The sequence below is a fragment of the Balaenoptera borealis genome (genome assembly GCF_965194805.1).
Source record: "Balaenoptera borealis genome assembly, chromosome: 1".
Classification (NCBI taxonomy): Eukaryota; Metazoa; Chordata; class Mammalia; order Artiodactyla; family Balaenopteridae; genus Balaenoptera; species Balaenoptera borealis.
Window position 1 is genome coordinate 90,258,545 of NC_138860.1, and position 16,312 is coordinate 90,274,856.

The 16,312-nt window shown below is 40.5% G+C and overlaps 1 protein-coding gene across 1 annotated transcript in view; it reads left to right on the plus strand.

Moving 5' to 3' along the window:
- SPAG17 (sperm associated antigen 17) overlaps positions 1 to 16,312 on the plus strand; it is a 233,777-nt gene that overhangs the window by 11,205 nt on the left and 206,260 nt on the right. The window contains exons 2-3 of the mRNA XM_082369949.1: positions 15,306 to 15,446; positions 16,053 to 16,136. Coding sequence (XP_082226075.1) covers positions 15,306 to 15,446; positions 16,053 to 16,136 — 225 coding nt within the window. The remainder of the gene's footprint in view (positions 1 to 15,305; positions 15,447 to 16,052; positions 16,137 to 16,312) is intronic.

A 16,312-nucleotide genomic window follows, 5' to 3' on the forward strand; every position in this document is an offset into this window, starting at 1 on the left:
CTCTAATTAGTCTTATTTTATAGAAGCCAGTGTTCCTCCAAAATCAAGGAGGTTGAAAGTTTCCTCTCTACTTTGAATTTTAGCTGCTAGAAAAAGTCTTTAAAATTATCCAACTTAATTTGGTCAATGAAAATTTTCAGTCAAACAAACAAGCATCTTGAAACAAAAGAACTGTATTTAAATGTTTTAAATGAATTCAGTAGGAAAGATTGTTCATCTTGAATTGTTCAGTTTGAGCTGGAAAAAGTGGGATTAAAATAAAATCAAGCTAGGAAAGATGGATGCCTTCCTAGATCTTCCTTATGTAAGTCTATAGTAGACGTACCCCACTGGTCAATTCCAAGCCCTAAACATTGTCAGCTGTGGAGCTGGAACTTCTTTCTGTAATGTTTCTTTAGCCCAGTAGCAGTTGAGTCATGGGTGAGCCAGGGGGAGAATAGCAATTACTAAGTTGCCAACCATTATCTTCCCCAGATTTGGGGACAAAATTACCCTTTTAATGTCTTCTGAAAGTTCTCCCTCTTTTTCTTCCTCTGTCCTATTTTGGTGTGGACACCTTCCTTCTAATCCCCCTCACCACCAGTCCAGCTCTAGGCTTCAGAGGAAGCAGACAGTGGTCCTTGACACAGAAACATACTTTCAAAGGGGAATTATTTAAAGCATTATGATTTCTAGAATGTAAGATGGGCCCATCCCAAAATATAACTTTAAAAATGCATTCCAAAGGAAAATAGAAATAATTTTCTTTATTAAATTCCTAGAGTCCATCTACCTCTCTACTAACATGAAGAATCGAAGCTTGAGGCTATATCTATATCTAATGTGGTTTTTATACACAAATAATATGTCGTTTACCTGCCATCACTAAGACATTCTCCTTTAGTAGATTTTTAAATATTGGAAATGGTTTAAGACTGAGTACAACCAGCTAGTGAATATGGAGTTTGACCATAGCTTCAGTAAGTGATTAAATTCAGTTGAAAAACATTTGTTCCTTTTGTATTAAACTACTGCCCTATGTACTACCTGGGATGTATAGAAAGGGGAGGATGGGTCAATGGAAAAAGGAACAATACAGCATTCCTGCCACCTAGAGCTAATCTGAGAAAACATAGACACCAGTGATTCTAAAAGTGTAATCCCTGGACCAGAAGCAACAGCATTGCCTGGGAACTTATAAGAAATGCAAATTCCCAGGCCCCACCGTAGACTTACTGAATCAGAAACTCGGGGTGGAGCCTAGTTTGTACTTAGATTTGTACTTTAACAAACATGATTCTGATGCACACTAAAGCTGAAGACCCACACTAATATCATGACCTCAGTGTAAGTGCTATGTTACTAGTATTGTACTGATAATGAGTTTTCACAGGCAAGCAGAGGACACAGCGGTCACTGTTGGGCTGAGATGCTTAGGGAAAGAGCCACAGATGAAGCAGGAATTTCACCTGGAAGCAAGGAATTCTGTATAAAAGGACCATGCCGAGCAAACAGAGAGCTGAGAAAACACATGACATGTTTGTGATACATAATTAACCACTCACTAGGCACTGGATTAGGTGCTTTACACACACTATCATGGTTCATCCTCACAACAGCTCTAAAAATATTATTCTCATTTACATGGGAAAATTAAGGCTCAAGAACTTACATAGAACAATTTGAGAGCTGTGAGAGTTTAGAAATAATGGGAGATACGGTGTTTAAAATATGTGGGGAAGAGAATGTAAAGGATTTTGAATTCTAGTAAGATAGAGTTTGGACTTATCCCATTAGAGTCTAAGAGTTAGACAATTAAAATACTTTCTGTGAGGGAAGCGTGAAATGATTAAATTGATGTCTTAGAAAAAATTAATAGGTTAGAGATGGAAGAAGCTGGAGGCTCGAATAGACCCTGTAGAAGGTATTTTCAGTGGTCTAGGTTTGAGGTAGTTATAGGTTGAACTAGCAGAATCACCATGAGAATAAAAAGGAAGTGACAGGGCTTCCCTGGTGGCGCAGTGGTTGAGAATCTGCCTGCTAATGCAGGGGACACGGGTTCGAGCCCTGGTCTGGGAAGATCCCACATGCCACGGAGCAGCTGGGCCCGTGAGCCACAACTACTGAGCCTGCGTGTCTGGAGCCTGTGCCCCGCAACGGGAGGGGCCACGATAGTGAAAGGCCCGCGCACCGCGATGAAGAGCGGTCCCCGCACCGCGATGAAGAGTGGCCCCCACTTGCCGCAACTAGAGAAAGCCCTCGCACGAACCGAAGACCCAACACAGCCAGAAATAAATAAATAAATAAATAAAGTAGCTATAAAAAGGAAGTGACAGATCCAAGAAATTCTAGAAAGAAAGTAACTGTGATTGCATATACAAAAGGAGAATGAGGGAGGATTTGAAGTATGATGACTGGGAAAAATGGAAAGTCTCAGAAACTGACAAATTCAGTTAAATGAACTTGGATGATTCTTATTGTTTGTAATGGGGGGATTTTGTTTGTTTTGTTTTTAGGGTATACAGAGAGGTAAAGGACTCAGCTTTCAGACGTTCTGAGTTTGAGATGATGGTAGAACATCAAAGTAGAAATTCATCAGGAAGCCCACGGACCATAACGCACAGTCCATGGTTGGAGACATCGACTTAGGGATTGTCAGCAGAGAAGCGGAGTGGATGCTGTGGGAGGACCTAGAATATCCAATAGACAGAATGTGCCAGGAGGAGAACAGAAGGTTGAGCACAGAATTCTATGGAATATCTAAAGGTCCTCATTTACGAGGTAGGAAGAAAGGAAAGAGCCTGATGGTCAGAGAAGAAACAGCCAAAGGAATAAAGACAGAATGAGAACAGTGCTGTGTCATGGAAATCAGGCCAGGGAGAAGGGCACGAAGTGGCATTTGAAGTCCCCACCTATGGAGATCTAGGGAGAACAGGGCAAGGCAACCATATTTGGTGACGAGGACACAATTAGTGACCTTAAAGGATGCAGTTTCAACAGAGTGAATGGTGGTGGAGGTGAGGGAAGGAGGTGGGAGCAATACTGTGGCTTATCAGGATCCAGGGCCTCAAGTGCTAGGTCCCATGTTTGGGGAGTTTGACTATGGAGAAAAGAAGATCCTGTGGAAAGTGGTTAGCAGGGAGACTGGGATTAGGTGAAGATAGCTGTGCATTTGTGAAATGGGATAGAGAAGAGAGGGGAGGAAGGGATTGAAAACTGGAGGGGGAGAGATAGGATTGATGGAACAATCTGGAAAGGCAGGTCAAAGGAAAGTGGGTCATTTGCTCTAGTACAAAAGAGAAAGGATCAGAATCTTTCCCTCAGCCTGAGAAAAAGGAGCAAGTTCTTGAGACTGGTGAAGGACATACTGAGGTGAAAATGTGAAAAGGGGAAGAAACCTAAGCAAGAGAGCCTTGCTCTTCTGAGGAGGTGGAGGTGTGGCCACTGTGTAGACAGAAGGTTGACAAGCAAGAGACATAGGCAAAGAATTCCTTCGACTCTTTCTTCAAGCGGCATCTGCCCATGAGGCAGGGACATAAGACGCAGGGAGAGATGCGGTCTACAGTAAAACCCGTATCATTTTACGTTACGACTGTGCACATATCTGCCTCCCTTACTAGAATGTGGGTCTTTTGAGAGCAGAGACTTCCTTCTTTTTTAATGCAGGAAAGCACAAAGGGTAATATAACAAGGACCTTTGTACCATCATGACAATTGCTAGTTTCTCTTTCTTTTTTTTAAAATAAACACTGGGAAAAAAATGGAAGAACACTTTGTCCTTACCCCCAGCCCCTGTTCCATTCCTTTCTCTCCCTTCCTAGGAGCACACACTGTCATGAATGCATATCCTCTGAGCCTATCTATGTATCTATTTATCTATATCCATGAATATTATGTAATATTGTTTATGATTTTTTTAATTTATACAAATGGTTCCATATTGTACTTACCAGTTCTGCAATTTATCTTTTTTTAAATTCATCATTATGTTTTGAAGTCTAACCATGCTGAGAAATACAGATTTATTTCATTTCCTTTAATTTCCCTTGTCTTATTAATCTTTGCATCCTTCATTTCCAGCGTAGCATAGGTACCCACATAGCAAAAGTTATTAGTGAATAAATTAGGATAAACAATATAATAAAAGAAATGGATACTTTATACAGCACTTTCTTATGAAATACTTTTAACTATAATCTCTTTTCTCTGTTATTTGTGGATTTTTCTTCCCCAGGCTGATGCTATTTAAGGGTAGTGATTATGCCTTATGCCTATGCATTCTATTCCTAATGCCCATTTCAATGTTTGACACATAGTAACTCCTCAGTAAATATTTATTGAATGAATGAATGACTCCCTACTGTAAGTATTATTTTGTTAAGGTCCAGGTTCTGAGTACATGAGTGTTTTTCCAAGACCACGTGGTTGTAATCAGGACTAATGATCAGGTTTTCTGATACTAAATCCAGTGGTCTTTTCATTATAACATTGAAAGAGCTATTGTAAGGACTATATTAGGGAATCAATAGGAAAGGACTAATTATAATGAATTACTGCCCTGATTTAACCAATAAATAGACTCCATGTACCTATGTAGTTAGGGAACATTAATAACCATAACCAGGTCTAGGGCTTGAAATTTATCATAATCATTAACTTAGAATATATTGTCATGTGGTCCTTAAACCATGTGAGGTTCATATTATAAAGGAGATATGTGAATTATGAGGGCGTATACGCAGGATTGCAGGAGTGAAGGAATGAGCAGGAAGCAGTTTCACTCAAGTACAACTGCTTTTGCTAAGGTCAATGGTAACCTTCTAATTGCCTTTGACGCCATACACCACTGTTCTTCTGGCTTCAGTGACACCTCCCCTCCTGGCTCTCCTTCACCTCACCTTGTCCACTTCCTAGAAACCCTTCCCTACAACAGGGACAGTTGAGTGGAGATCTGAAGGAATTACAAGCAGTCTAGGAAAAAGATCTCAGGAACTGCCTCAGATACCCACCCACACTCCAATCTGCCCTCCCACTAGGATTGATTGGTACCGATCAATACATTTAACCCTTCACTTGACGGTTTGGAGGTTTTACCCCAGTTTCCTCACTCAGAGGCAGATCTCCATCACCTCTTGCGTCCCTGGAGCAACTCTTGGGTCCTGGGCAGCTGGAAAAGTCAGGATTGCTGCACAGAACGAGCTCTGGGGAGCAACGCACCCTAACTCCTTTGACAGGCCAGTCAAAGCAACTGGGTGGCCAAGTAGCTTGCACAAGGAAAAGACCTTTTAAGGAAATTATTTTCATGTATAAGCACTATTTGCTCACTTTCAAACTCCTATCTTAGTCATTTTTGGGTACCCTTTACAGTTTGTTACATCTCGGATATTTAACCAGAGTAATTTAATAAATGCTGGTTGAGTTGAACTCCGCCTCTTTTTTTTGTTGAATTGAGGCAGAACACAGATTCTCTACCACACTTCTTGCTCAAGGTACACGCTCATAGTTTTTCTGACACCCTCAGGGAGTGTTTGGATAGTCTCATCGTTCCCTACTAACGTGACACAAACTCAGGTATCTAGAAGATCGGATACTGCCTGGGATCATCCTTGGATGTCCCTTCTTTCCCACATCATAATTTGAAGACCATAGCTTTAGACCTAAAAATCAGAGCAGGTTGTCAGACAAAGAATTTTTGTTCTGCTTCCAGGTATTAGAGACCGTATGGGGAATGAAATATGGTAACCAAAATATTGGCATTTCTTAGACATTTTATTGAATGTGGGGCAAATAGGATAGAGTGCTTGTAATCAGGACAGTCTTATATCCTTGTGATAGTCAGAAGTATCCTTGGGTGTTCTGCACTCACTCAAGATGAATGTAGAAATTAAACTGTATCGGTGGCTTTGTAGTGAACAAATGACAAGTGAGATGTAACAAACCAAGCAGCAGCTATGGAGCATGGATGGCTCATTAGAAAGAGCATTGGTTGGTTATTTTGTTTCCTTTGTGTAGCTGTAGTGCCAAAGCCATACGAGTTCATGGACTATGTCACAATGCTTAGCGAAAAAAATGACATTTAATTAGACAAAGGAAGGTGGGGGAAAAAAAAGAGGAAAGGGCTAAATTAGGATAACTAATGAGCTCATATTGAGTCTTGAAAATATATCTTAATTTTTAACGTGGAAGATAGTAATTCAACACTGAAGGGACTCGAGGAAGGCACAAAGGGGTCTCATGTCTGAGGAGGGAGTTGATGAAAGGTTGTAGCCTTTAATATCTGATGATGAAAAGAGATCTCCTTTCTTTGGGGTGAGTCCCTGATTCCAACTTTACATTCGTGGAGCAATTAGCAGGACTCCTCTTGGCTTTGCTTGGTCTCCTCCGTTAGAAGAATGCCTCTGATATGTAATATTTGTTTGAAAACCCAAAGAAGCTTGTTTCCTTTTGAGGTTTGCCTTACTTTTTATGTTCTGAAGTTCATTTTGGACCTCAGATTTTGCTCCAAGCAATAAAATTGGTTGGATTGTACTAACATAATGGAGCTGTAATTTTAGCCAACTCTGGGGGTGGGGAGATAGTTAAGGTGTGTAGCGGTTTCTGTGGTTTCTCTGTGGAGTAGAATTCCCTGCAAAGCTTTTCCATGTGGTGTTTTAATAGCTGTCTTAAAACTCTCTGATGCATGGAGCAAAACCGAATTAGACTCATGTACTAGATTGCTGGGATGAGCCAAGAACCCTGAAAAACAAAAGACAAACAATCAAGCAGCCTAAGCTCAGAGGCTAAACTGTCCAAAGAAGATCCTCAGGACATATCCAGATTCAAAATTACAGAAATAATCACCTGTTTTAACCCATTTTTTGCAAAATTTTCTAAGGAGAAGCGTAATCTTTTCTTTGCATGCATTAATATTTTACCTTTGCATGTAGCTTTACAATTTACAAAATGCTTCAATATATATATTTTATCAGTAGAGACTTCCCACAACCTTTGGAAGTTTCTATTATTAGCCCCATTTTTATAAATGAGAAAACTGAGTCACAAAGATAGATCCAAGGTCATTTAGCAGAGAAACTACAGAGGCAGACTTCGATACCACTTCAGAGCTCTGCATCTTTACACCAGAACTTCAGTAATTTTAATTAGTGATCACGTTTAATATTCATGAAGACAAGGAACGCCAGACAGGTAGTATGTGCATACACAGTAAAGATGCTTCTAGGCTTCTGAGTTCTCATCAGTGAATATAAGACATTACAGTGTTGTCTGAACGTCCAGAGAATATGCTCTTCCTTTCATTCAAATGCTCAGTAATTCAGAGACATGGTTCCTTCCAAAGTGCTGAGTGTAGCCGATAAAATGCCACATACTTAGTTGGCATTCTCATACTAAGCATGTGTAAAACTTCTCTTTAGTGTGTGGTTTTGGCTGCTAAGTTCCAGAAACATTTATTGAATGCTACTATATGCCAGGCACATGGGCAAAGTAGGAAGTTATCCAGGTGGTATGATTCTAGGGGAGCCTTTTACACTGGCCCAGCCCACTGCCTAAAATACTCTCGTTAGCAGGGCATCCCTTTGAGTTAGTCCAGGAGTCACTGGGATTCCTTTTAGAAAATGAAGATAGTTTGGAAAGAAAAAGGTACTTTTTAATTAAAAAAATACTTTTTAAAGTATTTTTTTAAATACTAAATTTCACTAAAGACTTGAAGTATATTTATTCATCCAGTTGCCAAAATCAACTATTAAGGCCCTGAGTTGAATAGGAGGTGATGTGGATAAATTTTATTCTACCCAGGAGAAGGGGATGGTGAATTCTAGAAATTCACCTGTAAGGGCCCAGGGAAACCAGGATATAGCAGCAGGTCAGGGAGCCCATCTTATCTGGAGAGAGGGATGCACTAAGGCTCTCTATCAAGAATAAACTTCAGTCACTTTGCTTTTGTTTTTAAGAACTAGCCCTACCTGATATATTTCAAAGCCAAGTTCTTATTTGTTTAAAACCAAGTAAGCAGGTCCCCATCTCTAATGAAAATCAGCCTGGGAGCTGGTCCTCTGTGTGGCTACCTCAGAACTCATCGTCTCCTTAGTCAGCCTCTGTGCTCCTTACTTAACTCTAATCGATGTCTTTTCACAGTCGATGATGGGTTGACATCGCTGACAAACCTGCACCAGGTGCAAAAGGATTTAAAGTTCCCTCCTGCCTCGCCCTCACATCCTCTCCCACAGCTCTGAGAATTCTTTACCTGTAGCATTTTAAATATCCTGTGTTCATGATTTTTGGCCTCTCTTCCAAAGACCTAAAATATTTTAAAAATATATTAGTTAACAAGTTTATTGTTATCAAAGAGAAAATTATTTTACAAGTTGACTGTCACTCATGAGGCAGCTGTTGATACTCTGTTTGAATTTTTTTTTCTTCATTCACCCCTAAACTTTCCACACTTGAAACAGCATGTATGGAACAACCATGTTTGTTCTAATGACTAACCCAAGGAGAAGCCCCCAAAATAATATCCATCATGATGGCTATGATTGTTGCTAAGTGCTGTGCTCAGAAAGATTCTCTGTAGATTGTCTCATTCAATCTTCATAACAATCCCAAAAGGTAGGTACTGTAGTTACCCTCATTTATACATGAGGCACAGAGAAGTTAAGTAACTTGCCCAAGGACACACAGCTGGTTTGCTGAGATTCAAAAACAGGCGTTCTGTCTCCTGAGTCCAGGCTCTTAATTACTATGCCACAATGACCTGTGCTTCTCCAAGGGGCCACCAAAATATGAGGGAGCCTCGTCACCTATGGGCAAGGGGTGCTGGGGCCCTCCCATGGCAATGACCCCAGTGCTCAGATCCTGCGTGTGGAAGTAGACCCCTGAGATGGCCAAGAGGAAAGGAGAACCTTGGAGTAGGTTGGCCCTGCTCTTCCCACAGTGACCTCTCTGTCCTTACCTTGTCACCTGTTTTTATAGAGCCCATTTTGAAGGATAGTGCTTAAGGCTGGGCCACACCTGAAACAACATCAGCAGACACTTAATTATGAATTCACATAGCACACTGCTGCACAATGTGTATTGGGGTTGGGAGGGGCAAGAGATGGAGAGAACCTGCTTTGCCCTCAGTATTTTCGCAGAGACAGCCTTGGCCTTTTAAATCAAATTCATCTCTAAGTCAGCCTTAGACCAACAGGCCTTCCTGGGATGGGGGCCCTCAATGTGCTGGTAAATGTTTAATCACCTGCTCTCCAGGAGGAAAGCTCTTATTGGTAGCATTTGCCATTGCCTTAGTTTATATGCTCCCACCACAGCAAGTTTCAGGTTACCAACACAGCCCCACTGAACAGAGTCAGGAAGAGCTGTGGGCAATCAGATCCAGCACACTCTTGGGCGAGGTCAGATTAGGGTAGACAGACCTGGTGGTAGTGTTGCTGCAGGGGGCAAGGGTCAGGTTCAGATTCTGGACCTAGAGGGCTCATTTTATATGTGGCTCCTTCTCTCCCCACCCTACCCGGATACCTTCCACCGTAGAATCAAGCTCTAAGAATATCAAAGGGGTCTTGAAAGAGAAAGGAATCATAGAATTTGCAGCCCGTAGGCAGTAGGTGGAAGGGAAGAGGGAGCAGGACATCATCTCTTGATGGGAGATGGGAGAAAGAAGGAAGAAGGAAAGAGATGGGAGGAATGGTTTTATAATCAACACATGTGTGTATGTGAGTCCTTGGCTTTTCCCTACTGTTAGGAAGAGATGCCTCATTCCCCTGGTTGCCAGTCTGGTTGCTAGTCTGAGTCACTCCCAGGAAACATGTTTTAGCAGAGGAATGGCTTAGCAGGGTCTAACTCTTCACACCCTTGTTAATGACCCTGGTATGAACCATGTTAGATCAGATACAGTCTGTTTTCCTCCCAAAGGACTTCAAGGCTAGGTATGCCCTGCTCAGTTTCCTGACATGCTAGTGCCTTATGATTCCCAGGGTCAAAATTGTCATTCTAAGCATCTTCTCTGTTGAACAACAGATATTTACATAGAGAGCCTTGCTCTGTTTTCCATTCACTACTGGACACTATGAGCTGCAAAAGCACATAAAACAATTTTTCCAACCTAAAGAGCTTACAATCTCGTTGAGAAAATGTGACAGCCATGTGAACTAATTCCTAAATAAGGAGCACTTATAACAGCATGATGATGATACATCAAAGAATAGTCTTTATAATAAATTGTGAGGAACCTGTAATTAAAGGAGAGTCTATAATGAGAACTTATTTAGTAAAGACAGTCAAACTGCATATCCTGGTCCTTTATATTGTTCTTGTTTGTTAACGTAATGTGTACCCATTTTAAAAACATATTTCCGACTCATTTTACAGTTAGAATCCCTTTTTAACAAATACGATTAGAGCAGCCAGTTCAATGTAATAAAAATATTTCTTCTGCTGGCCAACAGCCCATACTAACACTCCTTTGCTGATGGAGATCCAAGACTCCTTTTGAAGGAAAAACCCGGTATGAGAAAGACATTCACAAATCCCTGTCCATTTGGCAGTAAATCTACTTAACAAAAAGGTTATCCTTTCAGCAGAATATTGACAAAGTACAGCTTTGCATATCTGCACGGTATTAAATAACTCTTGACAGAACCTGACTTTTTCAATGTTGCATTGATTTTATTTGGGGCTTTTATAGGGGCTTTTGCTTCATAGAGCTCTATAGGCTCTGATCAGTTCAGGGTAGATGACTGTGGGAATCTCACCTCTGATCATCCAGGGCAACAGACCCCCTGACACGCTAGCAAAGGCAGCAGAAGAGAGCAGACATACGTGTCTGCCCTTGTCTTCCCCTGTATCAGCTGATTATTTGTGCTAATAGAAGGAAGCAATCTCACTCTCATCATCCAAAAGCTACTTTTCACTTGTCAATTTATTTTACTGAAGTATTTTTGATTTACAATGTTGTGTTATTATAATTTCTGCTGTACAGCAAAGTGATTCAGTTATACATATATATATACGTTCTTTTTCATATTCTTTTCCATTATGGTTTAATCACAGGATATTGAATAAAGTTCCCTGTGCAATGTTTCACTTATTTTTGAGAGAGTTTTGGTACTTCTATTAGAATATAGGAACGCCTAAGTAAAATTTGGAGACTTTGCGGTATATGAAAGAAAAATAGTTATGGGTCTACCCTGTGTCTCTGGGACAGTGGGCTCGCGTGAGCCAGCCAGATTCTCTGCATTTACGTGAGTACTTTCTTGCCATAGAAGTCTAGGGTGTAAGTGTTTAGGTTAGGACGCCCTCCTGCCAGGCTTCAAATTAGGTGAGGCTGATAAAGTAAATAAAAGGTAATGGATTGTGTCCATACACGACTTCATTCCATCCTTTGAGTGATTTTATCAATAACTGCTAGAGGGCAAGACTCAGCAATAACCATGTACAGTAGATGTCTCCAGGCAATAGAAAGCTGATTTTATTTCCTAAGGTGTTTGAGGTGTGCCAGACTAAAACCCTCTTCCTTCACTGATACATCTAGTGTGTAGTTTTCCTGAAATGATTAATGTTTTCTTTCTCTAGGCTTATGCTACTAATTACACCCAAGCTTCTTGAACTGTCTTAAACAAATTCACACACAGGTAGGAGCCCTGCAGGACTCACGAGTGTGATGAATCAGGTTCTGTGCCATATGCTTTCGTTTCTCCCCTCTGGTCAACATTTGTTTTCTCTGTACTCGTTTCTCTTGCTGCCCTGTGAACTGAAATTTAAAGGCTGTGTTTAGCTGCATGTTGGAGTGCGATATGGGTGGAAGGGTGTATTTTAATAGTATTTTGCCAAATTTAAATTGGGTTGAATGTTTTCCAAAATAATTTCCTATTTCTAAAACTGCTGCCAGTTAGGAGAGATTTGGCATCTACCCTTATCCTGAAATACTAAGAAAAAAGCCCAAAAGTTATATTTGCAGAGTGTCATTTACTTAACGAGTCTCCCTAGTTAGACACAGAGAAGTGACTTTGCTCTCCGTTATGAGAATATTGTGCATTTCCTGGCATCTCGCTGCCCCCTAGTGCAACATGCCAGTGAGCGCATCCTTCCCTGCAAGCAATCTCTGCGTTATTACTGTCTGATCAGTCCATTTCATGCTTCACTGGGTTCTGGCGACGTGATTAAACACTAATCCACGGCTCCAACAGAGTCCTCCATGGGTCCTATTTTGTCAAATAGATCTAACTTTTGGAGCAGGAGTTTGGTGGGCTAGAGAGTACAGATGGGAAAGTGGGCTGGACTCTTGAGACCCTTTCCAATGGGGAGACGTGGCCCAGCTCCCAATGGGCCTTGTAGAGAGCTCTGAACATGAACAAATCTGGACCTGCTCTAATGCAGGCAGACTGTCTCAGGGTGATCTCAGGGAGCCCATAAGTTTCAGTACAGTGCCAAGAATCAGAGGAACTGATCTTATGTTAAGATACACTCCTAGAGTGCAAAGTAGCAAGAGCAACGGGCTTGAAGAGAGAGACAACCTTGGGAAATTCCCTCAAACTCTTTTAGCCTTTGTAAAACGACTATTGATAAAAAGTAATCTTAGACGTTTTAAGGTTTTAATACATTCATCTGTTTTTGAAGGTTCTATACACTTTAACATGTGATCTAAATCTTCTTCTATTAGGTTTACTGTGGCCAAAGTAGCCATTAGGTGCAATTTAAGGATTATGGAGAGGCATTCTGACCCTAAAGGCTTGCTCTTAAAACTATTCTGAAACGATCACCAAATTGTGAGCCATGTATGTGGTCTCCATGAAGTTCTGCCAAAATGACCTTGAACAAGGTGTTTAACTTCATTGGGCCTCTGGTTTTGCATCTATAAAGTATTAGTGCCCCTATTTAAATTGATTACTTAGGGATTCAATGAGATAACATATGCCTGGCACATGGCAGATTTCAATAATTGTTAGTTCCTACCTCCTCCTCCCCCCCCACCCCTTTTTTCTGGACTGAAATAGTCAACGCCCATCTTGGATACCAGATACTAATGGGTAGATGGTGGTGGATTACGATGCACTCTTTCTGAATTGTCCCCCAAAGAGCTGAGAGGCAGCCATTGCTTGTCACTATTAGCTTTTTTTTTTTTAATATAAATTTATTTATTTATTTTTGGCCTCGTTGGGTCTTTGTTGTTGTGCGGCTTTCTCTAGTTGCGTGGGGGGGTGGGGCTACTCTTTGTTGCGGTGCGCAGGCTTCTCAATGCAGTAACTTCTCTTGTTGCGGAGCATGGGCTCTAGGCACACGGGCTTCAATAGTTGTGACACGTGGGCTCAGTAGTTGTGGCTCGCAGGCTCTAGAGCACAGGCTCAGTAGTTGTGGCACACGGGCTTAGTTGCTCAGCGGCATGTGGGATCTTCCCAGACCAGGGCTTGAACCCGTGTGCCCTGAGTTGGCAGGCGGATTCTTAACCACTGCGCCACCAGGAAAGTCCCACTATTAGCTTTTGAATATTGACAAGGAAATTTGTAAGAGGGAGTGGGATAAGGGGGTAGACGTGGACATTAAAATCTTCAGTGCTGAAAACTGTAACTGACAGGAACTTCAAGGTATTGACTGTTCAGGAACCACATCTACTTTAATATGGAATGAAAGACTTTTGTTCTTTAATGATGATTGTAATAGCAGGTTTGACTGAGGGAGCAGACAAGAGAAAAGAAAGGCATCCAGTGTGGGGAAAGGTCATTTTGTGATCATGGAATTTTTTTTCAGAAGACTGTGTTACAAATATCATACTTGCTTTTCAGAATCAGGCTATTGAAAAAACAGATGCTCAGTCTTCCTATGGTGAATTAGTAAACAAACAAAAAAAGATTTTAAACTCAGTATAACAGAAGGAAACACAGAGCCACGCCTACATGCATGCGTGTACACGTGTGCAAACACAAATACATACTTTGTAGATTAAATAGACATTTTTATGCTTTTATGTGTGTTTTTTGTTTTGGTGATAGCATTGAAAATTGTGTGGGTTTTGTTAGGTAGTTAGGGTTAGTGAGTTTCCATGGAGAGAAGTAAGAGAAGTTTAAGAACAAATTCTTAAGTTTAAGGACAAATTCCTCCTTACCTTTGATGGTAAGGAAGAATTTGTACTAAGGTCTTTCCTCCCATCTATACTCTAGTTCTGTCATTACCCTGACTATGAATTGGACAGAAACCAGAGAGAACCACGTAAAATTATGCATTTCATTAAATTTGTGTAAAGTCTTTCCAAATCTTCTTAGACATTGTTTTGGAATTGACCAAGGGGGAGTTTTACTCTATTTGTATCAGATCTCTGGAGCGGAACTAGAGGGAAGGTTACATCCTGCCCTGTCCCACCCCTTTATTTTATAACTGGAGAAACTAAGGTCTAAAGAGGTCACAGGGCCAGAGTGCCCTCCCTTATTATTATCTCTCTTTCCTGTTGTCTGTATCACGTTTGCTTGGTCCATCTTCCCATAAGGTGGTGGGTGTTCAGCAGCACTAGACCTGATTTGCATGAGTTTGGTCTTCCTCAGCACCACACAATGGGAAAGTCGGTAAATTCCATTCTTAATCTCCTCCAGAGAATTGCCTCTTCCCAACGTAAATTATAATAGAGGGAAAGGGATTACTGAATAAGAATATTGTTTTTTAGAAACTTATTTCTTTACACTATTTGACAAAGAATTTCATGTCCAAGTTTAATATTGCAGCCTATTTCTTGACAGTGGAAAGAACCCATGTGTGAATTAGCAATGAGAATTTTGTGTTACATTAGGAGGAAAAGATGTGTTCTAGTTCTGTGCTTTACGAAAACTCTGGGATTGAATTTTACCTCCTATAAAAAAGCCCATTTTGCAACTCGTTCAATATCACCCAACAATCAACAAATATTTATCAAGCCTCTACTATGTTCCTAGCAGTATTGAGAGTCTTAAGATGTATCAGGAAACAAAACAAAGATTTCTGCCTTGGAGATTGTATCTTCATGTACATTTGTAACATATGAATGAACTATTACTTTCCAACACCAAATTATTCTTGCACAGCATTCTAATGAAAGCCTGTCTTTTTTTTTTTTTTTTTTTTTAATTGTCTTCCTTAAAATAAAAGGCCTCGTTTCTCAAGCAAATTGCTTTTTGGGCAAGTTGCATGAAATTTGTCACAATACTGCCGCCTTGCGGCTGCTTGAATCAGAAACCCACATACACTCTAAGGTCCACTCTGTCTTTAAAGGTAAGGTTTATAGGACAATTATCCTGCTCTTCAATGGAAGCCTTTGATACAAAATTACCTAGCCAGGAGTACTTAGAATCTAATGCCTTCTGATTTTGTCACAGAATGACTGGAAGAGCTCCATTGCTTTTGTCGTTGGAAACCGAGTTGAGGACGAACTTCTCATTCGAGCCCTCACCCTCGCTGTCCAAGTTCCTCAGCGCAGGCCCTTCAGTCTGGTTTCCTGGCAAGACATTCTCCAGCAGGTACCTGTCTCTTCCCACCCCTAAGCCCCTTGGAGACTTTCTTCTTAAAATAATAGAATAAAATAATGAAATAAATAAAACTATCATATTCTTGGGCTGTTTGGCAAGTTTTGGTGCATTACTTTGCACAAGCACTTAGCTAGAATAAATTTGAATCATCTAATCTGGAAGGATTATTTTTTTGTCAGTGAATGTTGCCCTTTCAACATTCATTCATTCAACAAAAATGTCTGAGGTCATACGAGGCTCCATGCTAGGTTCTGTGAGGAATTATTTAATAAAAGACTCAATAACAATAAAAGAAAAAAACTATTTAATATTCCAAGGAAGCCCATAACTAACCAGAAAAATGAAGCCTCCAGAGAATCCTGGCTGTCAGAGGTTAGAGGGAAATGATAACACAGAAAAGTTCTGTCAGATGGCACATCCTCATATAATTACTAACAGCTTACCAAAGTGACTGTAAATATTTGAACTAATTGATGACTATCTCTTCCTTGCTAGGTTCCCCAACCCCTCAAGTCACCGAGGTATTTGAAAGTTACATATATCTAAGGATTCTTTAAGAAAGCCTTTCTTTTTCATTATAGATGAATTTTCTTACAGATCAATGGAACAAGTGCACTTTTTGGAAGTACATCTAAAAAGGCAAAGAAACCTGTAGGCGGTAGTGCACCCTTATATTATGAGGTAGGTGAACGTATTGATTGAAGAGATTTTTGTAATTTTTAGAAAACAAGACTTGAAGTAATAATTTTATAGTCACTTTTTTAAAAATTTAATTCATTCTTTGAAAGCAAATCCCCACTCATTGTTGGAGCTGTTTGTTCCTGAAAGCATAAAGATTTTGGGATCTTTCAAGACGA